Source organism: Thunnus albacares, chromosome 23 (genome assembly GCF_914725855.1).
Source record: "Thunnus albacares chromosome 23, fThuAlb1.1, whole genome shotgun sequence".
Lineage (NCBI taxonomy): Eukaryota > Metazoa > Chordata > Actinopteri > Scombriformes > Scombridae > Thunnus > Thunnus albacares.
The window spans coordinates 8,612,745-8,637,692 of NC_058128.1; the positions used below are offsets into that span (position 1 = coordinate 8,612,745).

General features: G+C 42.0%; 1 protein-coding gene across 10 annotated transcripts in view; it reads left to right on the top strand.

The window, feature by feature from the left end:
• Positions 1-24,948, top strand: part of magi2a (membrane associated guanylate kinase, WW and PDZ domain containing 2a) — a 236,667-nt gene that overhangs the window by 137,353 nt on the left and 74,366 nt on the right. For all 10 annotated transcript variants that reach the window (XM_044342690.1, XM_044342693.1, XM_044342691.1 and 7 more), the window contains exons 3-5: positions 13,835-13,954; positions 21,840-22,055; positions 24,606-24,816. In XM_044342690.1, the coding sequence (XP_044198625.1) occupies positions 13,835-13,954; positions 21,840-22,055; positions 24,606-24,816 (547 nt within the window). The remainder of the gene's footprint in view (positions 1-13,834; positions 13,955-21,839; positions 22,056-24,605; positions 24,817-24,948) is intronic.

Consider the following 24,948-nt stretch of genomic DNA (forward strand, 5'->3'; position numbering starts at 1 on the left):
TATTCAACACTAGTCTATGGTTTATATAGTGGCCTATAAAACCTCATTGAAAAAATATATATGGCATTTGATGATTTCTCTGTGGGGGAAATTGGATTAAGCCCAGTGTCAAACACAGTCTGGCCTTTTTCTTTTTTTTTCTTCCCACTCTCTCTCTCTCTTTCCCCTCCTTGCTCGAGTCACCCAGCCCATAACCATTAAACGCTATAGGAAGAGAAACCTAATTACATGGCTGAAAGTGGCCGTAGTGAGCACTATTAAAAGCATCCAATTAAAGTTTGCGCGGCACTGGCAGCAGCATTCTGGTGAGGGATTATTTGCGGAGGTGGAATTTGATCTGCCACACCGAGAGAGGCCGTCCATTGGCCGAGTTATCGCAGATGGATGGCGAGTGGGAGGGGCTTCGGAGCAGTCCGAGTAATTGGATCCTGAATTAATGGATACTTGTATCAAAGAGGGGAAGAAAGAGAGTGACAGTGTAGAGGGGAGGGGCGGGGGGGGGGAGGGGGGAGAAGATAGTGAGGAAAGGGAAAGAGGTCCATTGCAGCACTGGTTTATGAATGTGAACATCAAGAGAAGATGCATTACAAATACTTGCTGACACTGTATTATTATTTCTGCTATGGACGCTCTGAGATCAACAGTACATATAAATGGATTACTGTGAAATTTGGTGGACAGATGAGGGTAAAAAATTGCTTTTGGTGTTTTCTGTGGCGAACCAGAGCGGGTTTTCAGCCATGAAATAATAGTGAAGCAACACAAACATGTGAGAAAAAGAGAGAGAGATAGAAACTCGATCGCAATTCTAAAGAAAAATCCCAGTTTATTACAATAGAAGTGGTATTTTTGTAGTTATGGCCATCGTTTCTGTTGATTATGATAATCTTGTACTCAACAAAGTAATGCTGAGTTCAGGGAACAGGGCGACATCTCTACACTTATGTCTGACGGGGCAAGAGATCCCTAACGTCACCGGGTAAATGTGTGTGTGTGTGTGTGTGTGTGTGTGTGTGTGTGTAAAAACAGACAGCTTGGGTCATAATTTTGCCATTAAGCTTTGTTTCCTCCTCCAAATAAATTTAACTGAACTCGGGAGTTTGTTTTAACCGTGTCTAATGGTCTGGCTGCCCGTGTTTATTGCCCCATCTCTCACTCATTTTGCAGCGTCACTGTGTGAGTATAATTTTATTATTACAAATCAATCAGTGTGGAAAACACACACGCGTTTTTCTTGCTCAGGTGCTGACAAGGAAAAAAATTGTAGGTGCTTCCTGAGGACTTGCAACACTGTAAAATGTTCCTTTTTAACATATATTCTTGATTGCAGTTTAAATTAAATTAAAAATGGAACAGTCCACAGTGTCGCACGTCATTTGAAGCATTTATCAGACTCATCGGCTGGTTGATTTATGTGTTGTACTCTCTCCAGTGGTTTTAAGTTGTCACCTGGCTGCAGTGATGGACAGGTGTACTCCAGGACCCTGTGACATCACTGTTGGGGTGTGGTTGCCAGCAGAGAGCAGTGAGAGACTGCTTTCCAGCCTGGTGTTGAGTTCCTCTTCAAAGAGAAACTGATATCATGGAGCAAGTTAATTGTCGGAGCAGCTGATTACAGCATGTTAGTGTGGTTAAGTTGATTTGCAGGTGATCTATTAATCCATTAAAATTGGGTTCAATTTCTTGAAAATTTTAGGTTTTTCATACATTCTGGCCAAAACGACAAAACTAGAATTTCCCTTGAAGAGAATAAAAGAGAAAACAATATATTTAATTTAAAACAAAAGTGAAAGAAAAAATGCAGCTATGAGTTTATATCAAGCCAGACAATTGTTTAAACTTGTTCTGAATGTTTAACAGCTCGGTCATTTTTAAGGATCACTTGAATCCTGAATCACTGATAATTGCTTTTCTGGCATTTTAAAGAAAACACAGCGTGTTCCTGCAGACACAAAGTAAAGACAACTCGCCGAGTTCACGTCTACTTCTGACAAATCGCCTCTCGGTTTGTTGATCTCACCACCACCTAGCAGCACCTCTTCACTCCTCTCCATCCTTCAGTCCACCCCTCAGAGGAGCATATCTATCTAAACACAACCTTCATTATTATTTATAGAAACATTTTCCGCAAACCATTATTTGCTCCGAGTATAGCGCATTACTCTGGAAGCTTCCAGGAACACTTTTATTTTTTCTATTCGCCCAGAGCAAGTAACAGGAAGGAAGATTCATGAATAATTTGCAGTCATTTTTTTCTTTTCTTTTTTTTTTTTTTTTAAATTACTATTCATTATGCATGGCTTTGTATTAGCTTGGATACTTAAAAGATCCTTTGGACAACTTTGGAGTAAATTTTTTGTTGAGGCGTGAAAAACCCGTGATGCCTTGAATGCAACACTGACAACAAAATCAATGCTTGTTCTTGCAGGTGTCAGCTTTGTTCCCCATGAAGCCAAATTAGTTTTTTATTCATGTTTCATCACAAGTGCCATCATTAGAGCTCTCTTAAGTCACGGTGCCTCAACAGCGTGTGCCCAAACAGCAAGTTGCCAGCGGAAAAATCTCTTTCACCGGCTGAGGTCATCCTCTTCACTGTCACAGTGTAATTGCGATGCAGAAAAAAAAAAGCTTCTTGTGATAGATTCAGGCTTGAGGAAGAGCTATGAGCTTTCTGTCTCTTTACTCACAACTCCTACTCAGATTTATGCGGCTTTGATTGGCCTTAGCATAAACTCTTACTGCCTGATTGTTGCAATTTGCGTCAAAATTACCCTCCCTCTTCCAAGAGTCTGGAATTAACACAATGTAATCGTTCCAGTGATTTCTCTGATGTCCATTAAGGAGTAACCTCCATAAACCCATTCAGAAATCATATTATAAAAGATGTTCCTTGTGATTAGTTTGCCTCAAAATCAGAAAATTTACACTTTTGCTTTTGTATTAAAAGTAAGAGATCCATAGTTACAGTGGAAACAGATATTAGCTCATTCCTGTTGCACATTTGCCTAAAAATAATGTTTATATAAGATACTATTACTGAATTTAAGCCTAAAAAAACTAGCTGGCAGCTAACTTACTGACTCTAGTGAAACATTACATGTCCTGTTTACATCAACCAAAGTATGTTGGATATTCCGATGGCAAAAACTCAAATCCTATTCATCCCAAGTGGAAAAACAATACATCATCATCCATTTATATACAGATGTTTGCTGTGTGATGAAAACCTGTGGACATACAAGCAAAATACTGATCCAGAGCATGTTTATCACCAATGACATGCCAACTGATGACATTTACTGAATGAGTAGACTAACTTTTTCTAAGTATAAGACATAGTAGTTATGCAATATCACATTTAAATCACAGTGAAGTTATTGTGTAGCTCCCTGGTCACAAACAGCACCTACAACTACTACTAAGTACTAAATAAATGAATGTTTTGGTCATTAAATTGGTAACACTTTACTTTAAGTCCACCTTTATTTATTTGTTATGAGTTGTATAAACAGTTAATAAGTGGTTTATAACACTCTATAGTGTAGTTGTAAGCAGATTAAAGTGTTTATTGATCTATTTGTCAGTGGTTATGATTCCTCCTGTGGGCAGCCATCAGTAGATGCTGGTGGATCATGACTGAAATCATTTTAAACACAAGTTAAAACAGTTTGATGATACTTTAACTGTGTGTGTGCTTTGTGCTGTTTGGTGTGTGTTTTCTTGTTGAGTTTTGTTTATTTGTATAAAGCCCTTATGTGCTGTAGGGACGGGTATTGCAAAATAGCTGTGGTTATAAATGCCGTGGTATATGGCAAATGGTCCAAGCCACAGTATACATTTTTCCTTGTAGAAAATAGTAAATAAATAAACAAGCCTATAATAAAGGGAGTGAAAGCCGAGCAAAGTGTAAAGCTGTTGGGGGAAAGTGTGTGTGGGAGGGCACGTTAAACAACACAGGCATGAAGGCATATTCCTGCACTTGTAATTGAGGTCTCCTGTCGCTCCGGCTGAAGAGGTAAAGCTTGCAAAGCGCCTTTACACGCATCGCACACACACACACACACACACACAGAGCTACTGTAGGTCCAATAGCAGGAGAGAGGGGCAGTGGTGATGGCAGTATGAGATAGCTTAGCCTCTGGTATTAAAAGGCCAAGAGGTCTCAGTATGAGATGATTACCACTGTGCGGAGTGTGATGATTATTCCAGTCTCTCTGACCCACCGGGCTGCCGGTTCAAATCTCCGGTTGATTCACAGAGGTTACTGGAAACACTCAAATTGGCTCTCCTGACATTGCAGCTGTTGACACTGGAGGACTGGAAGGGTAGGTGGTGTTTGATTGCATGCAGGGTTGGAACGGGGGGGGGGAGGAAGGGGAGGAAGGGGAGGGTGGGGGTTGTTGTTCTGGTAGAACGGCCGGTCTGAGCCTTCGGGGCCGTGCGGTCGTGACGGGGTGTTATAAATGAATGAAAGCGGCGCGGGACGTCTCGACAAACTGATTGCGTCATCGGGTGGTAATGTGCTCGAGCTAGCGTGGCCCTGGCTAGGGGGGGGATTAGGCTGACACAGCAGCACGTTCACATCCCTGATCACTGCACACACACACACACACAGACACACACACACACCCTGAAAAACACCCACCCCAGGGCCACATATCCAAACGGATGACATCAGCTTTCCCCTTAATCTCTCTATATCTCTGCCCTCTCTTTCTCTTCCCTCTTCTTCTTTTCCTCTCTTCATACCTGCCTGTTGTCGGCCGTGTGCGTGAATGACAACACAACCGGCCCTCCCTGGATTCAGAGAGGAAAGAGGAGTAGCTGCAGAGGATATGAAACAGCCTTCTTGTGTTTTCTCTGATATTTTTTCGGGGGGGATCTCTCCAGATTAAAGTTGGTCGACGTGAACGCTCGCTCAGCTGCTGCCTGTCAAGCGGGTGTGTGTCTCTTTTTTTTTTTTTTTCTTCTTCTTCTTCTTCTACTTTGTTTTCTTCATTTCAACGCCCTCCTCCTCCTCCTCCTCCTCCTCCTCCTCCTCCCCCTCCACCCCCACCCCTGCAAACATGATGGCTTTGATTCCCAAGGAAGTTGAGATGCAGAGCAAGACCAAAGGCGATCTCTTTTAGTGGCATGCTGGAGGAGCGAGAAGAAATAGAGGGGAGCTTGAGATGCGATGAAAGGAGCCATTCACGTCTTCCCACGAGAGAGAGAGAGAGAGAGAGAAACGAGGATAGAGGAGCTCGCTCTGATTCACTCCTCAATGATAACAGATATCATGATGGCATCCCTGTGTAGGGGTAGGTTTCTTTTTTACACTGTGCATTTTTAATCTCGTCCAGCTCGGCTACGTACTGTATCGCAATTGTAGGGTCGGCCTCCGAATGCATATGAGTTACATCCCGAACATCAGGCTTGCTTTATGACAAACCGTACTTATTGCTGCCAACTTTTTTCGGAATTAACTACCCACGTCTCGGCCTGAATCTGTTTGATACAGCACTTAATCAATACCAAGAGCTCTTTACAATGACAAGCCGATCTGTCACTGTCATGGACTCTGTGGTATTTTATCACTCGCTTAAGTGTTTGACTGCTGTGCACAGGCTCTGGAGAAACATCTGCACTGAGTTAGGGACTTGCTATTCACAAAGCATCATCAGAGTGAGATGAGGACGTCATTACTGGTGATTAAGTAGAGGATATGTTTGTATCTGCATTTGTTGGTGTCCAGAGTAGAGCTGCAGCTAATGTGCTGATCATTTAGGTCTATATAATGCTCATTATGATGTCCGCAAACCCAAAGATATTCAATTTACATCCATATATGACAAAGAAAAGCAGCACTTGCTTGAAAACAGACTCCAGCGATGAACAGATGATCAAAATGGATGTTAATTAAATTTTTTTTCCGTCGGTTGACTCACCGTTTCAGCTCTAATCAGGAGTCAATTCAACTTTCTTTCATGTTCCCGGGTTGCTCTCCCTAACCTAACAGATGTGATTCAATTATTAAAATATTCCATTGACTTCCCCTCAAGTTAAACGTGTCCCAGAAGTTACAAAACAGTTCTTTCCGGTGGAATTATTCTTCTCTCAGCACGAGCTGTCTTTCTAATGAAAAAAGAAGTCATTCAGATAGCTTCAGTTCAGCTGTTTCTTACACTCCCTCGTCTGAGTGAAGGTGACTCATCAGCTGTGACTGGTTAAAATGTCAGAATCGCATTTTTGCATAAATAGACGCTTCGGCTATCTCTGTATAGATAGAGCATATGAGATTCAGTCATTATGTTATGCTAATTTGCAATAAGGTTCTTTGGTTATGTTTAACTTATAGAGTGGTGAATGCTGAATGATGATTTAGAATTTCAAATTATGACTTCTACTTATTTATACGAGGTATTAAACTGTTAATAGTGATGTCAGATCTGGTGGGAAATATTATACACTCACCTCTAACTGCATTAACACGCATTAATACATATTCAGATCGATTACAAGGGTGTCTTATCACGTTTTGACAGGGTATTACACTATCAGATGTTACAACCTGTCCTTACTTGACATAGTTTGGCAGGATTTGAGGCGTACGCTCCGGCTTTACGCTGACATGTGTGTTAAATAACTTAGATTTCAAGCAGCCCTCTGTGATCTTCTCACACGAGCTTGCAGCAACTTTGAAACCGTATTTGCATATGTACCACTGTTCCTTACTTGCAGTGAAGTAAGAAATTAGGGAAGAAAATGCTCTCTTTTGGATATGTGAGCAGTATTAATTGAGTTTGAAAATGCCCACTGAGAGTTTGGGAGTACAGAAAGTAATTTTGCTGAGTTTGTCAGGCAGTGAGTGTTGGCCACTGTGAGCTGAAATGCCACAAAAAAAATAGTTTCAAAGGGAATATCATGTGAAATGTTTTGCAGAGAATAAAACCCCAGCCGCTATTTACTCAGAGGAAACATGAGTGGAAATGATTTGTTAAATGGAAAGAAGTAAATGGTTCGCTTGCAATTTCTCCACTTTTTAGTTTCTTTAATGTTGCGATTAATGTCGATAACTTTTACTGGCTTCCGTGATCATTTTTCTCCTGTGCCTTCTCCGTTATATCACCTCTTCATCTCTTTATCGGCCCTCTCCGCTCAGTTCTCCCTTCCTCTACTTTCTCCTTGGGGGGGAGGATGCAGTCATCAATATCTCTGGCTGTGTTACAGGCGGTCCACCCAGCACCTCCTGGAGGGCAGAGCTATTAATGGAATTCAGGGGAGGGCAGCGTAAGGCCAACAGGCAGGGGAGTGTGGTTCAGTGGCTGGCTTGCTCCAATCTATCCCACATTACTGGCTGTCAATAAGTAGGGGAGCAACACACTGAACTTGACTGAACTGGAGTGAACCTGAAATCTCATTAAGTGGGGTAGAAGGAGTTGAAAAAAAACAAAAAAAAAAAACACCACCGATGTTTTGTCAAGACCCAAGAGTGAGGTTGTGCATCTGTGCTTTGCAGGGGAAACAAAACATTCCCGGTCAATATGATTAGACTGCAAAGCAGCGATATTAACTTTCATCATCAGCTCAGTGAAAACAGCAGCCTCCACTGCACTCCCTGTTCAATAGACTTTATTACCGCTTAAATGATATGTAATCACAGTTGATTAAGACCCTGCTCTGCATCATCAGTGAAAACAGTGAATAAGCGCACTTGCTGTCCGTGAAGGCAAAGTGCAGTGAAAGCAGCTTTCAGTGGTGGCGGCGGCGGTGCAGCGGTTCACTGTCCTCCATCAGTCCATTTGCCCACAGGCGGCAGGCAGGCTCTGAATGGCAAACTAATCCATCCCTCTAATGCAAGAGCATTATGGCTGGCCGTCACTTCCTAATTGGCTAATGGCTAGATTAGGGTGGTTACAATAAGCCGTGCTGACACTGTCTTGGCCAGTCATAACAGAGGGTTTAGGGTGTAAAAGGGCAGGACCTGCCTTACACATCCGGCCTGAGGCTATTGTCCACTATACTGGCCTTCTGTAACAGTACAAAAAGGGAGAATACACACTGCTGGAGGATAGACGATACACAGTTGATCCTATTTCCAACCCCAGATCCACATTTACAGTTGCTATCTATACTTCTAGAGCGAGTTCTCCCTCTGGTTGTGTGGCCACAGAAGCAGCTTCTGTAATACAGCACTTACTCTATACACTTGATAACTCATACCCTCTAAACTCAACAAAATTTATATATACTGCGCCAAGTTGATTTACCCAATGAATGGCTAACAACGCCTGTATTTCACTGTGTGTTTGTATTAAAAACAGAAGGAGGGAGATAGACTCAATAATTTAACAATGCCAACAAGCTGCTTAACGTTAATGTCCACCCAAAGCTACAGCAATAACAGTAAAATATGTGTGGTGCTCGAGCTGTTTAATAAATTTAACGTTCAGCATACTTTCACTGCCACCAATTCTCAGTCCATTAGGGACAAAATCCCCTGTTTCTGAGCTCCACTAAATGCCAACAATAAAACTGGAACACATGTTCACGAAAATTCCTTACTAAAATTCAAGTTGCAAAAACAAATATGTTGTATTGGCTTGTATTTCTCTTGGTAAAAATCCAGCTTGTAATATTCAGTGCACAGCTCAAGGCTACACAGAGGTCAGCAAGTCTCTTTTTTCCTCAAGTCTAGCCAGCTAATTAATGAACCTGTCAATCACACATCACAAGGTGACAGTCACAGAGGAGCGGTATCCCATATTTGGAAATGTTTGACAAAAATTATTCACAACTGTTCAGAAACAAGCATTTGAACCAGGAAATAAAAAAAGTTAAAGGAGAGTCTACAGCCACGCTAGCGTCAAGTCTCTGTGAGGCTGTTAGCAAGCACAGTATGCTGCTTTGAGCTAAATGCTAACATCAGCAGGCTAACATGCTGATGATAATCAAGGTTATAATTCATCCTGAGGTGGACATGAATGTCGGTACAAACTTTCATGGCAATGACAGTTAAGATATTTCAATTTGGACTAAAGTAGTGTATCAACTAACAGACCAGCATTACCATCCCTAGAGCTACGCTGCTAGCATGGCTAAAAACAACTATGCCAATGGCAAGGCCGGCAATTCAGTTAACACCAATTTAGTGAGAAAATCCATATTTTTAGTTTCTGGTGGCTTTTTAATGTATTCAAATTAGGTGCTGTATTAGCCAGATACAGTTTAGCTCTGAGAAAAGGCCTTGACTAGCAGCCAGAGAGCAGCAAGGTGTCATGTTTTACCAAATTTCAGGATAGGACGACTTCAGAGACGAAGCATATTCTCCCTCACTCGCTTTTTCCTCTCACTAAAATATATGCTTACTTTTTAACCTGTGAAAGTGCGTTTACATAATATCTCTCCTTATTAGACATGCATTATGTCCCTTATTTATTTCCTCTGTCTTTATTTACTGAAAGGACATTACACTACAAGTCCTACTGTTCACACACAGCGTGAGATGATTAGCATGAATGCTCGTGGTATAATCACTTCCTCGGGGTCTTTGCACATGCTTTGACTCCCTGTCATGAATTCACAGTACAATCTCTCTCTCTTTCTCTGATGCCTCGGGATATTCTCTGGATTCTCTGCCTTTGTTTCAAATAGAGGTCAATGTTTCTGCTTTCCAGAGATTGTCTAGGCCCTCGTTGAGCATTTTTATATTGCCTACAGTTATCACAGGTTCAAATTGCGCTCAGGTTATAGTGTTGTTTTACTACGCAATGTGCAAATGTGAAGCCGAACATGGAGGTCATGCTTTTAATACAGTGTGTTTTATTAACATAGGGATAGCTTAGAGCTATGATAATGTAATCTGTAGGAGCACAAGTGCCGGGATATGGATCCGCTACAGGTGTTAGCTATGACCGGGGCATCCAGTAATGGCGCTCGGCCGCACAAGTGAGAGCTGGACTTGTGACCTGTGGTTGTGGAGTTGAATGTGGCTGGAGGATGTGCTGCACAACAGCAGGTTGGCTGCAGGCTAAAAGAACCCACAACTTGTTACTCCCTTCTCATCCGTTACATGTGCTGCCTTTTACCACACATCCCTGATTCTGCCTGTCTTCATTCCCCTTAATCACCACAAATGACTCCCATGAATATTTCCTACACGTTTGCAACAAGGGACAAATGACATGCTATTCACTAGCTCAGTATCCGTCGTCATGATCTGTTTGTTTAAGTGGGCAGGTGCTGGGGTTGAATTAGAGGGAATGTCGAAATAAACAGTGGAAATAAAACCCGGTGAAGAGCAGTAGTGCTCGAAACGTCACCATGGTGCAGTAAAATATAAGTGGACACTGGAGCCCGGCAGTGTGCGAGCTGTTTATCTGTTTATTTCGACATGATCTTTTTGTTGTCTTCGGAGACTGCCAGAAGCTGCAGTAATGGTGGATTTATACTTCTGTACAGTGCAGTCCCGCCGTAGATGCCTCCAGCGTAGATATTGATTTTTAGTTTAGCATCGGATTTGTTGATAACACCACAACACTTGAGTCATGCTATGCTTTGATTATATACCTCAAAATAATTCTGTTCACGTTCTTTTATTCACTTTGTGCAGTAGATCAATAATGGGAATATCTGCCTTTTTAGGTAACAGTGAAAAAGTCATTTTTACAACAAAGTAGGGCTACAACTAATGATTTTTTTTTTAATTATCCATTAATCTGGAGGTTATTTTCTCAATAAATTACATAAAATTAAGTGTTTTGTCTGTAAAATATCAGTGAAAATGCCTGTTATAATTCTGCAGAGGCAAGGTGATATCCTTGAATTGCTTTGTATGACTGTATATCAGTTCAAAACCGAGAAATATTTATGTTATAATGTAAGACAGAAAAGTAGCAAGAGATCCTCACATATGAGAAGCAGGAATCTGACAATGTTTGGTATTTTTTTGTTTGAAAAATGGCTCAAACGACTAGTTTTCTCAGCTCTACTGACACAGTTACTGTAGAGATATCTCCGTAGCCGCCGTAGCCTCATTGTGTACAGTTATAAGGTGTTGACGTCCCCGTTATAAACAGGCTCTCTTGCTGTGACATCGCCTCCTAACACATAAGTGTAAATCCAGCTTAACGCTAGAGTATGAACTAGTTTATCTGGTGGGATCCGTATTTCTTTCTCTCTTTCTCTTTTTTTTATTTTTTATTTCTCTCTCTTATCCTGTCTCCGAGCTAAACAGGAACTTGACAGATTGAAAGGATGTCTGTGCAAAAAAAAAAAAAAGAAAACAACAATACTTATTTTTAGTGAGAGCTTCCCACACTCCGGAATTGGCCCAAATCCACAAAACACACCTGAGGGGATTTGAGAATCCCGACTCCTGCAGGCTGAAGCCTCTCTGACAACATGATGGACGCCGTATTAAACCTTAATGAGTTTCCCAATTTTCTTTGATTAAGGCATTTGTAAGCAATCATTATTTCACTTCAGAGAGGTTGCTGTATTTTGAGAATCGCTGATATGCAGTACAGGATCATGACCCACATACAAAGGACTGAAAATCAAGAGGCATTGTGGTTTTGCCTCCTTTTAGAAAATGTCACCCGAGAGAAGTCCCCACCAGAAGATGCTGCTAAATATAGTTCTGCAACATCAAAGGTCCTCTCTGAATTGTGTGTGTGTGTGTGTGTGTGTGCTGCTCAGTCAGTAGCTCTGCCTTTGAGGGAGGCTAATCTGACGGGTACACAAGCCCCCATGCAGACAGACACAATCAAGGAAGTCTCGGCTGGAGGTGCGACACAAACACTCACTCGCATACACGCGGTTTTTTCCAGCGAATAACAGTGCTCCCTGCTGCTGATTTGCTCTTATAAGCTTTAACAAATCACTCCGTCAGCAGGTTCCAGTTTGGTGTTTTGGCTTCAAGGGTTGTCGACAGTAAATTTCTGGAGAGCGCTCGCTTGGAGGTCTGAAGAAATGCATAGATTCCATAAGAGAGTTTTGTTGCTTTAGGAGGAAGATGGCCGAACATGCTGCTGTAAACATTAAAAACAGGGCTCAACCGCTGCAATCTTCATCAGAGAAGCTCATCATCAAGCCTTTGGTGGGTTCAGTTTCTCCATTTAAGGACCGATTAATCAGCATATTAACAAGACAACTTTTAGAAAGGCTTGGCGAGCTGCTTAATGGCCTCATTTGGATTCATTTTCTATTCATTACATTGTTTGATGCTGTCTGGAGAAAGTTGAAACCGTATCTCTGGACTGACTATGGAGCTTTGATGGAAGATGTTTTGCCTGAAAAGGCTTCTTCAGTTCAGAAATGTTCATGAGAAAGGGATTTTTCCTTTCTTTGTTTTTTTTTTCTCTTTTTCTTTTCAGTTTTTTTTATTTTTAGGCATTTTATGCCTTTATTTAACAGCAATAGTAGAGAGATGACAGGAAATGATGGGAGGAAGAGATGGGTTATTGCCTTGAACCCTAGGCCACCAGGGTTCCCTGGAAATTATTTTTTGGTTCACAGTGAAAAGCAAAAGTTGATTCCAAATCTCTGAATTTGGGTTTTGACAGAGGACCTTTTGCTGTTCATTGAAAAGTGGAAGAATCATTTTGAAGAAGTATTCAGTTAAAAGTCTTGGATTCCAACAATTTTTGTTACTTTCCCAAACCGACAAGCTCACCCACTTCACACACTGACTGGCAAAGTTTGTGGAGGTGAAAAAAAAGCCCGATCGCGTCATTCTCCCCTATGAATGATTTCTGCATCTCGCTCCACTTTTACCTTCAAACATGGTTGTACGAACTGGTTCTTTTCAACCATTTTTTTCCCCACTGAGTAGTCTCAAGACCAGCTGATTGGTTCTCTTTGTGTAATTGAAAGCTTGGCACTCAATGCTTGGAAGAAACTGAAACCTTCATACTCCTGGCTCTTCCTGGACTGTATTCGCACAGCAGAAACTTCCACGGGCATTTTTCCAACCTCGTGTAGTAATACAGGAGGGATGTCAGTTAGCCTTTTAAAGATAAATCACCTCACACCACCTACCAGCAGTGATCACTGGCACAGTGGTTCCCCCCGCTAACTTTAAAACACACCGATGGATACTTTATATGCCGTAGTGAGGGTCTAACAAGTGTGCTTTACAGCCTCCTCTTTTAGTGTGAACAACCCTCGCTCAGATTTGAAAAACCTATTCAGCACCTCCGGGGTTGAGTGCCTGCGTGTTATCACAGCCGGGATCAGTTTTAACAAGTCTAATTAGCACAAGGTGATGAGAAAGTGTTTAGGAAGTCGTTTGTACCTCAATTTAACGCCATAAACACTTCGACACACATAGTTTCAGTGACTTGAGGAGTGATGGTTGCCGTATCAGCTGAGCTCGACTTTAAAACGCCGCTATTAAAGGGCTAAATATTTCCATCAGTCCTGCGTTGCAGTCAGCTGGCAGAACTGCGGCGCCTTGTCAGGGAGTCCTCGACATGCTGTCAGCTCCATGCAAATTGACGTGATTTCTCCTCTTGGTGTCCAAATTGCATCACTTAGCTCCTGAAATGGTACCTAGCCACTCCTCCCCCCAGAAAGCACACTGCTCAAGTATTCAGTCCAAGCAGTGCAAGAAGGAAAAGGACAAAAAGGAATAAAGAGGGCACTTAATGAATAGAGCTGGGTCAGGGTTGATGTGTTTCAGCTCTGGTACGTTCTGATCTTTTTTTTTTTTTTTTTTTTTTTTGCGAAAACACTGACAAAAGACTCACTCTCACTTAAAGTCTTCTCTCATTCATGCAGTTGTGAGGCGTTCGCAGTTTTCAGCGGCTCTAACTGTGCCTTCTCTCCTTCTCTCCTCGCTTATCTCCTGTAGGCACAACCAGGCAGCCCAAGGAAGGAGAGGTCCCGGGGGTGGATTATAATTTCGTGACCGTTGACCGGTTTATGGAATTGGAGAAAAGTGGAGCCTTGCTAGAGAGCGGAACATATGAAGGTAAGGATTTAGTTGAGTCATGCTTAACAATGCATGTGATTGCGGTCATTCCTCTTTTGTGATATTTCTTTTCTTTTTTTTTTTTTTGGGTGGAATTTATGCTTCGATGTGGCATTTTTCTCTGACAGGCGGTTTGAATGAATGCTCATCACTCCCCATCCATACACACACACACACACACATAAGCTTCCATCCATCCATCTTTTGGCTTTGTGGAGACAAGAGTGTCATCACTCATGAAGGACACCTCTGTAAATTCTGAATGAAGGCACTGCACATGCACACACACACACACACACACACACATATCCATGCAGTACCTTCATGTTGACTCTCTCTTGGCTCAGTCCTTGAGCCTGAGCTGCTGCAGCTCTTCAGTTGCCTAATCAAAACAAACAGACACTCTCTATCCTCTCTCTCCTGTGGTCAGACGGGCCCGAGGCTTGGATTTTAAACCACTCGAAAAAACGCAGCCCCTGGTCTGCCTGGCCACCTCTTAACTCTCCGGGGACCCCTGCCATTATATAGATAACACATAGCAGCTAACTTTCTCCTCTTTCTCTCCCACCTGACTCCAGCCTCTGTCGTTCCTGCCACCACTGCAGGAAAAGAAGGGGGGGAAAAAAGGGAAAGTGCAGATGGCCAATTTAACGGTCGGTTGCCAGGAGCAATGTTAGATCCTTCCCGCGATGGGAGCCGTGCATCACTTTCCGAGGGCGCCTTCCACAGGGGGGGACAGAGACAGAGTTTCTTCTGCATGGTCGCTTGGCCATCATTCAGCGTTTTATATATTTTAATAATTTAATGGCCGTATTACATGTGGAAGAAAGGGAGAAGGGTAAAATTTAAATGGGAGGCTCCGGTGAGGATCAGCCGGCTGTTAGAGCGGCAGAAAGGTTTTGAGCAGTTGTTACAAAGAACAGGAAGCTCTCGGGCTCAGTTCCTGCTACAAGTGTCCTTGAGAGAGACTCTGAACTACTGGCCTCTCATTGTGATTCACTCTTGTGGTTAAGCAAATGCCTGAAATAAATTGGAAAACATAAATTGAGTCACAAAGACAGAGGAAGAGCTCGGAAAGTATTTTTTCTCACTCTAAATTCTCATTCACAAGTGTTCTTTTAATGAATCACAGGAGCCTGAGGGATGATTTAGCGATGTAGATTTGTGTTATGGCCATCAGTTTTAATTATATCATCTTTATGTCTGAGAAATCGTGTTTTTTTTTTTTTTTCCACCAGTATGTGGTGGCTTTAAATCTCTCATCTCAGCCTGGATGGTGCTGGTGGTGGTGTTCTTTCTTAGGGAGATTGCTTGAACTCACACGTCGGAAAACGGAAAAATAATCAATCGTCCGACTCTCTTCGATCTTTGTGAGGCTGTGTGAGTGCTAAAGAAAGTAAAGCTATAGTGAGCTTAAAGGGGACGTACATATGCACATTTCCAGGTCTGTATTTTTATTCTGGGGCTCTACTGGAATATCTTTGCATGATTTACAGTTCAAAAAATTCCTTATTTATCTTATACTGGCTCTTTATGCAGCCCCTCAGTTCAGTATCTGAAAACAAACAGTAGTGGTAAGATTTTACTTCTTTTTTTTCATTCTTTACTTGAATTGGAAACTTCTCAAATACAACTGTATATGATTGAGCCCAAATACCATCCAAAATATGCGAGTGGACAACGCGGACAACCAATAGAGCAGCCTTAGCAACGAAGGCTACGGAGTGGATGGCCATTTGTGGGCATGCAGAAGCAATCTTGACATCATCACGAGGATGGATTAGAGTGTTTAGAGCAGGCTGAAGCCCTGCCTTTCAACTTGCAGGGAGCATTTTACATTTGTTCAAGTTTTGGACCATGTTTAACATCACAATAGTATAAAAATAACAGAAAATCACAAAAAGCATGATGTGTCCCCTTTAAGAGTTTCTGTTGACCAGTTTCACAGCCCTGCTAGAAAACCAAGGGACTAAAACTAGAAGAAATGAAACATATTCACGAAACAGTTGGAGGCACAAAGCTGAGCTGAGACCAATTCACTACTCTCCATTTTTGCAATCAGCACACAAAAACACGGCACCGCAGTCGCTGAGATTATTTGAACGTCGACCCAAAATCCTAAAGTGAATCATCAGGTTTCTACTAAGCGTGATCTTAAACTTCAGCTCCCTGTTAGCGCTTCACGCTGCAGAATTGAAATCCCTGTGATTTGGTTGTTTGGGAGAAAATTGCACCTTTTAAGGCGGCTTTTTTTTTTTATCAAAGAAAACAGTTATTTTCTAACAAAGGTGCTCTTTTGTACTGAGTTCATCCAAGTCCATCTGCCCAATATTGTCTGTAGAGCCCTACCAATCAATCAGGCTGATATTCACTCATATCATATATTGATATCTTTGTAGATGTTGGCTGATAAGTAACAAGAAATTCAGAGGAAAAGGAGATGCCTCGCTCAGTACACATCTTGTTCACAATGCTTTAATATCCAAATTTAAGGTGTACTCATCAAAAAAAGTTTGCTAATGTTATGTACTGTTTAGAACAAATGAATATCAGCCAATATATTTTTCAATTAGTAAAAATCTATATTGGCATCAGCCTCAAATCTGTCAGTCTGGCTCTTATTGTTTATGCCAGAACCACCTTGAGCCTAGAATCCAAAAATAATTTTATTAGTACTACTTTGATACTCTAGTGGTGATTTTAATCGAGCTTTTCGCTAATTTGTTTATCCTCATGTGTTTCTTCATCAAGATAAGTTTTATCAGCATGTAGGTGGAAGTCTAGACTAAAATCAGTAAGCCTGTCAGATGTGAGAGCGATTCTGCCACTTACTCAGACTTCAAAGTCCCGAGTTCCTGTGATGCCGCGGGGTTGTTTGAGTTCACACATAGAGCGCACCGTTCCCTTCTCTTCTCAGAGGCAAAACTCTTCAGCTCCTTAAGGCTCCAGGATTTGTGTCTTTGGGTTCGGGGGTTCTAATCCTGACAGTCCCCCGTAATCTTTTTACAGCTACTCTCCTCCATTTTTCATTGCAGCCTTCATGTTTTTCCAGAATGTGAGCTTGATGTTTCAATAGGTCTTTCCAAAGCAGAGGGAGACACCATCTGATGTGGTTTTTTTTTTTTTAAATCTCTTTGGCTATTCTTCCTGTTCTCCTAACTGTCTGTAGTCAGTGTTGGGAGTTTGTGCTCAAATTAGCAGTAGAATAATCTCTGTGGATATTCACACATATTGTCTTCTCATGTCTATTTTTTCTGCCAGGGACACATGAGCAGAGGAGATACTGTAGCTGCTAGATGGTAGACTAATAGAAAACCTATGTAGAAGTACTGAAGACCTTCTCTGGAAACTTCTGTGAAGTTCTCTTCAATTTTCCTTCATTCTCTCAGATTTTTTAAAAAGCCATAGAGGCAAATATCAGCCAATCTTATATATATATATATATATATATATAATAAAACCTTTCTACTCTTGTGGGAAAACCTTCTCAAAAGTTACAAACAAACTCTCGCACACTGTCTAATTTGCAACGACACATTTATTTGCAATGTTTCGGTACTACACCTTCATCAGGCAAATGGTTTGTGACAGTGCCCCAAAGGCTAAACTGTATTCTCAAAAAGGTATATTCCTAAATATTGCAGGTTACATTTATAGATGAACCTGTAGGGATACATTTACATAGTGATCAATCAGCATCAATAAATAAATAGAACCCTTAATAATAATACATAGAAATACATAATAAATCCAGCAAGGCCTCACAAAATTCCAATGGGCAAAACACTACATCAATGTATACATATGATAAGTAACATATTTACCTCTTTTGATTATTACAGCCACTTGTTGCGAATACAGCAACGACTGGACCCAAGTGCAGCACGCTGAGGCAGAAAAGAAGTTTAAGAAGGTTTATTGCAAAAACTTAGATTTGTGGATATGAATGAAGGTCAGGTGGTGGGTTGGAGAGGCAGGAGAGCACTGGGGGCTGACGGCAGGCTGAGCAGAGAGTGAGTGAACCTGTGTGTGGCTCGAGATGCGGAGAGTGGGCAGGCAGACAGGTGCTTGGAGCGGAGCAGGTAGACAGAGGGCTGGGTAGTGAGTGTCGCTGTCGAGGAGTCTTGGCAGGCGGGAAGGCAGGCAGATGACTGCTGAACGGAGCAAGCTGGCTGGCACACGAGGAGGAGTTCTGGAGCGCACGGAGACACACGGTTAGAACAGCAAAAAAAAATATTTAAAGAGCAAATAGCACACCGGAAAGTTGGACTGAGCATCTACCTACCAATACGGGTGACAGAACAATCTGGCGAAGACTGGGAGAGCTGGGGTAGATATACTGTCAAATTGATGAGGTAATGATGAGCAGGTGTGCCAGTCTGCAGGTTGAGGTAGTAGTCACGTCCACGGACACACATGAACACACACACGAACACAGACGGAGACAGACAGGGGAAAAACAGAAACAGGGAGAAAACACTCCCTATTTAAGATGGCTTCTCAATGTCACAAACCATTTTCCTGATGAAGGTCTAGCACCGAAACGTCACAAATAAACGTATCATTGCGAGTTAGACGGTGTGTGAGTTTGTTTGCAACTTTTGATCCATTCGTCCCTCCCCTACATCCCTGTCTCATGAAATAGATGTGGGTCTCAAAAATGTCACATTTTCAGAGGTTAGAAGTATTCCATCACGGTGGTTTTAAAAATGTTTTAAAAGCCCGATTGTCATGGACTTTCCTCGACCCACATGGGAAACTGCAACTTTTTCGATTTGAAGTTCAGTTCACCCCTAAAGAAACAATTTGCCAATTACCCCCATGCAGATGGAGTCGGTTTTATTTGCTCAGGTTTCTGGAACATCCACTGCTCAGATTTTGCTGCCGCCGCCGCCGCCGCAGTACAGAGGATGTGAATGAAATATTGTTTGTTCTGGTCAAAGCATGGAAAATGACATTTAAAAAGCTCAACACTTAAATGTCTTTCCAGAAACAAACTCCCAGTGACTCTGCATAATCCCCAGACTTAACTTTTCAGCGCTCTGCTACCTTCGGAATAAAATAGTTCTTTAAAAAAAAATCTTGACGGTAAAGTAAAAAAAAATCGAAATCCCTAAACATGAAGTTATGAGATTTTCACAATGAGTGATTGAGTCTGTCAGGGGCACTGGGCTGCTGCCAGCAGACAAACCGAAGGATGGTAAAGTGCAAAATCAACATAGTAGACTGGAAGGGTCTGTTGAGTCAGAGCCAAGTGAAAAACTGCAGTTCCCAGAGGTGGGTAGTTGGCCAGACATCGAAACTGGGGGAGAGAGAGAGAGAGAGAGAGAGAGAGAGAGAGAGAGAGAGAGAGAGATAGAGAGAGAGAGAGATAGAGAGAGAGAGAGAGAGAGAGAGAGAGAGAGATTTGATTATTATTCAGTCCAACTTTCTGTCCATTCAGAAAGGCGCAGTCCTATGCCAGGGAAATCCATGCACGGTCTGATAAGTGATTGATGTGCAGAGGAGAAGACGGAGGAACCTGGCAACAACAAACATCCCTCTGAAAGGTTGAAATTGGTTCATGATGAGGTGTGTGTTCATTGGCAGATACTCGTTGCCTTGTGCAGATCTTCAAGTTCAAGTTTATTGTCATTTAATCAGTCATTGAAATGCACCAGCCTTGGCTCTCTCAGCCCTTAAAACTATATATAATTAAGAAACAAATTTTAAAAAAACAAAACAATAAGTAAGAAATCCCACAAATAATAAATCACTGAGAGTTATGTAAGTGCTTACTGTTCACTAATCTTACCGCCTGGGGGTAAAAACTGTCTTTGAGGCGGCAGCTCTGAGCTCTGAAGCTCTGTAGGCGTTCTCCTGAGGGAAGGAATGAGAACAGACCATGTGCCGGGTGGCTGCTGTCCTCCATAAAACTTAAGGCCTTCCTTCTGCAAAAAGAGGTGTAAATGTCCTGAATCTGTGGTAGTGATGTATGATTTTTGAAGCCATTTTTTACTGTCCTCCTCAATTGTTTGTGGTCTTGTTCAGTCAGTACGTCTCCAGTAAGGACGTTGACCGGGGTTTTTGTGGACGTTCCATATTTTTTAAGGCATCGTATAGTCTCTGTTGTGCCTTCTTAACGACACCAGGAGACCAGGAGATGGATTCTGAGATCTGAATGCCGAAGAATCTGAAGTTATTCACAATTTCAACAGGGACATTGTTGATGTAAATTGGTTTTGGACTTCCTAAAATCAACAATTATCTCCTTTGTTTTCTCGACATCTAGTGAGAGGTTGTTGTCTTGACACCATATGGATAGACCTCCTTCCTATAGGCGTCCTCATTGTTGTCATTTATCAGTCCAATCACTGTGGTGTCATCTGCACATTTCACAATGCTGTTATTATGATATTTGGCAACACAGTCATGTGTGAACAGACTGTAGAGTGAGGGACTACGGCTATAGCCCTGCAGTGCTCCTGTGTTGAGAACTGTGGTAGATGAGTAGCTGGTATCTACTTTCACCGTCTGAGGTCAGAAAGTCATATAACCAATTACAGATGGAATTACAAAGACCAAGGTCCTTTAGCTTTAACACCAATTTAGATGGTACAATGGTATTAAATGCAGATCTATAGTCAATAAACAACATTCTGACATAGCTATTTTTACCTTTAAGATGTTTGAACACAGTATGCAGAGCCAGTGATCTTCCACAGATCTATTTGACTGATAAGCAAACTTTAGCGTATCAAGTTTGGTGGTTAAATCAACAGGTCTGTTGTCATTAAGACAAGACACAGGTGTTTTTTTGGGGGTACAGGCACAATAAGGGCTTTCTTAAAGCATGTAGGAACCACACAGAGTGACAATGTCAGGTTAAAAATATCCATAAAAACATACAATAGCTGACTAGAGCAGGTTTTATGGACAGGAGACGGGATACCATCTGGGCCCGGCAGCTTTGCGTGCTTTCACAGATTTAAAAACCTTACTCACGTCAGCCTCTATCACTTGATGTGTTGCCTTGTTGAGCGAGTGTTCAACAAGGCTCTGTGCATTGTCTGGTGGCCCCCAGTCAGATCTTGGAGTGGCTGTGATGTTGTAAGACATGGTGTGATGTTGAGCCCCTGGCTAGTGCGTTCATGGATCAGATGGCTCAGACGTGAAGCAACATGTCGAGTGGCAGAACACCTCATCTTCCCTGTGGATGGTGTCGCGGTGTCACGGACCTCTTTCACTCCTCTCATCCTTACTTTCATATCTCTGTAGGTATCCTTGCTGTGTTTTCGCTCTCTCGTCTCTTACTCTGACATGCTCTCTCTGTCTCTTTGAATTTAACATGATGATCCATATTTAACTGGTAATTTTAACCACGTTCACCATCTTAGTTTAGCCTGTTAGTGTGCTATCTTTTTGCTCTTTAGAACTAAAGTGAGTAAAGTGATATTTTGTTAAGAGGTTTTACGGCCTGATGGTGATGCTGGATGACAAATCAGGGAATCCTCTAGAGAATATCTGTAGCAAATGTCACAGCAATCCACTAGTTGGTTGTCAAGATATTTGCTCGAAACAAAAGATGTGAACCTCATGGTGGCACAAGAGGAAATGTCAGGGGATCACCAAAGTCATTAGGATTCATCCTCCCAGCACCATGAATGTTTGTACTAAATTTTGTGCCAATCCATCCAGTACATGACAAGCTATTTAACTGATAAACTGAAAACTTTGACCTGCTGGTGGAGCTTGAGACAAATCACCAAAGTCATTAGGGTTCCAACCCATCCGATAGTTGTTGAGATACGTCAGTCAGGACCTACTGATGGATGGCTAACACTACCTACAAATACAAATGACTTTAGTCTAAATCTCTCCCTATACTTCCTCCTCTCTGTTCCAGATAACTTTTACGGCACCCCCAAGCCTCCAGCCGAGCCCAGCGCTCTGCTGCTAAATGTAACTGACCAGCTGCTGCCGGGCGCCAGACCCAGCTCAGAGGGCAAGAGGAAGCGTAACAAGTCGGTCAGCAACATGGAGAAAGCCAGCATCGACCCCCCTGAGGAGGAGGAGGAGGAGAGACCCATCGTCAACGGCAACGGTGTTGCTGTCACCCCAGGTCAGCCCCCGACAACGACCTCCACACACTCAGAGGTCGAGGTCGCCTACACCAGAAGCCCCGTCATGACAGCTAGGTTTAAGGTCATGAACCGGGTCAGGCTGATCTGCACAAGTTTATGGTCTTGTTTTGCAACAGGCTCCTCTAAAGCAGTTGCCTAGCAACAGAGACAGTAACAGACTGCTTTTACATGGGGGTTTTTTTGGAAGATTATTTTATGGCAGATTATCACTTTTAATTGGTTACACAAATATCTCTATATGAGATTTAATGATGATACGTTATCTGTAAATTATATTCCACTCTCACAGTCGCTGATTACCTCTGCAGACCAAACAGTTTATGATGTTTATGATAAGCAGTAGTGCTGTTGCTCCCTAGAATTTGATATCATTCATTAGGTATCATTATGGAGCACAGTCTCAGCACAGATAGCTAGAGGGTATACACATACATCGCTCTCCAGTTCAACAGCAGCCTGCGGGCACTTTCAAATTCAACAAAGACATTTTTATTAAGTGTTTTCTCTTGGTTGTGAATCAGCCCTGTTGTTATCCATTAACCATTGTTATCCTCTCTGTAAAATCCTGAAAGTAAGCAGAAGTGACATTTAACATGGCGAACAGCAAGGCCAAAGCTCTTGTTCTTGTTCTTATTCATAAAACAATAAAGACATTTCTTTGTACAGATGTTTATTTTGCCATCAATAACAACATTCAGAACAAGGTGTTGAATAAGACGCATCTGAATGTGCACGCACACACATTCTTACACACACAGAACCCCTTTTGAATGCATCTCATGATCACATGAATAGATGATCATAAAAGAGGCATTATGAGTTTGAGTTTTGTGATTCCAAATCCAAAACCATGCTTCGGTCCTGTGACTTTCTAAGCTGGTGTTATGGCCGCAGGACAGCCAAGTCTTTCACAGCGGGGCATCAGTCAGAACTGCACAAAGAGTTTGGACAGTGATCCCAATCATTGTCTGCAGTTACTTCTGTACGTTATTGCTTTTTTTTTTTTTTTTTTTTTTAAACATACATGCAAACCTTTAAGAAACTGTTGAAGCTGGGTTTGGTAAAAGGATGAGATTTTGGTTTTCCTACCGCAAGGAGCTCAAACAAGGTAGGATTCTTTACTTGATAAGAGAAATACATATGTGAAGACATTTCTTAGATATCGTACCCTTTACAATTATAGTAATGATAATAAAACCCGATTTATATGACACTTTTCTTAATTTTATAGTGCTTTATAGGATAAGTAAAACACAATAAAGGGACCATTAATGAGTTTTAATTTAAGAATGAAACAAAAACAAGATGAAAGTCTAAAAATACATAAAATAACAGGTTTAGATGAATATGTGATAATAATACAGCTTTATTTACAGTGTTCACAAAGTGTTTAAATGGTGATAAAAGACAAGTTTAACTCATTTAAATGCAGGAAATTAGATATTATATGATATACCATAAATGTAAACAGACCACAAAAGACTCATTAAGACGAATAAGACAAAAGTTATTAAAATGCTCAGCAAAAATTACACAAAATTACATATAAGACAATGTTTTTGCGCAGGTACGGGGCAGGTTATTCCAAAAGCTCAATCTCAATTAAGGATCGATTAGCGAGGCTTTATCAAGGGATTTCAGGTACTGGCTCATAAGTGGTTTAAAATTTGTTACTTAACGCATCTAGGAAAAATCCTGGTGTGCAGTTTTTTATCTACAATTTACTCTAAATAACGCGGACAACACTGACTGTGCCTCTGTGAGCTGAAAAGACAATCTAGAGGCCAGAAGCTGTTTTAACTGATTCCGATCGGCCGCGTTGAGATGCTCAATAACTTGAGGCTCTGGGCTGAGCAATGAGCCATGTTGGATGTTAAAGCGGGCTGCTGCGCTCAGCTCAGGAGGAGTTTTGTCTCCGTAGATGGACAGAGTGTGGGCTGACCAGGAGAGCTGAAGGGGAATCAATAGAGCACAGCAGGCTCTGTGATCTAAGCAGATAGCTACTTCGCTCTTTCCCTCTCATAGATTATCTCTCAATCCCCTGCTCTCATTTGTCCCCCTCTCCACTTCCCTCTGCCAGCTCTCCTCTGGGAAGAGCACAACACTTTGCCATCTCTTTATACCATACACCACCATTTCTCTCTCTCTCTCTAACACATTCACACACTGCCACAACTCAAACTAGGGCATCACAGCCGGTTTTCTCTCTCAATCTCTATTGTCTCCTCTGCTTTCTTCATCTTTCTGTCTTGTAAACCTCAATCATTCCCTCTCTTCCACTTCACCTCCTCGCTCCTTTCTATCCCCAGAGCCACCGCTTCCTCTCACCTTTTTCTAATCATTCTTTCCTTTTTTTTTTTTCCCTACCTCCACCCTAACCCTGACACTCAATCAATCTCCGTCTCCCAGCCTCCTACGTCTCTTTCTCCTCGCTTCGCATCCCTTGTCGTTCGCTCTTCTCATCCCTCTCTCCTTCCCCCGAGCGATAAAGTCGTGTCTGACTCATCTTTGCCCTGTTGTCACCTCAGAGTCGAGTGAACATGAGGACAAGAGCACAGACGCGTCGGGGGACATCGCTCCACAGAGTAACCCAGCGGAGGCTCCCACCGAGGTGCCCAAAGATGAGGGACAGTCCCTGAAGATGACCATACCCAAACCAGAGGAGAACGACGAGCTAGGGCCACTGCCAGACAACTGGGAGATGGCGTACACTGAGAAAGGAGAAGTCTACTTCATAGAGTAAGTCTCATGGATACTGTGTCATACATATCATGGTCAGATTGAATCTGGATATGTCATATTTCATAAAACTTAAGAAAGAATGCTGAAATACAAGATGTCTCCTTCTTGTAAAGTCCATTATCAGTGTTT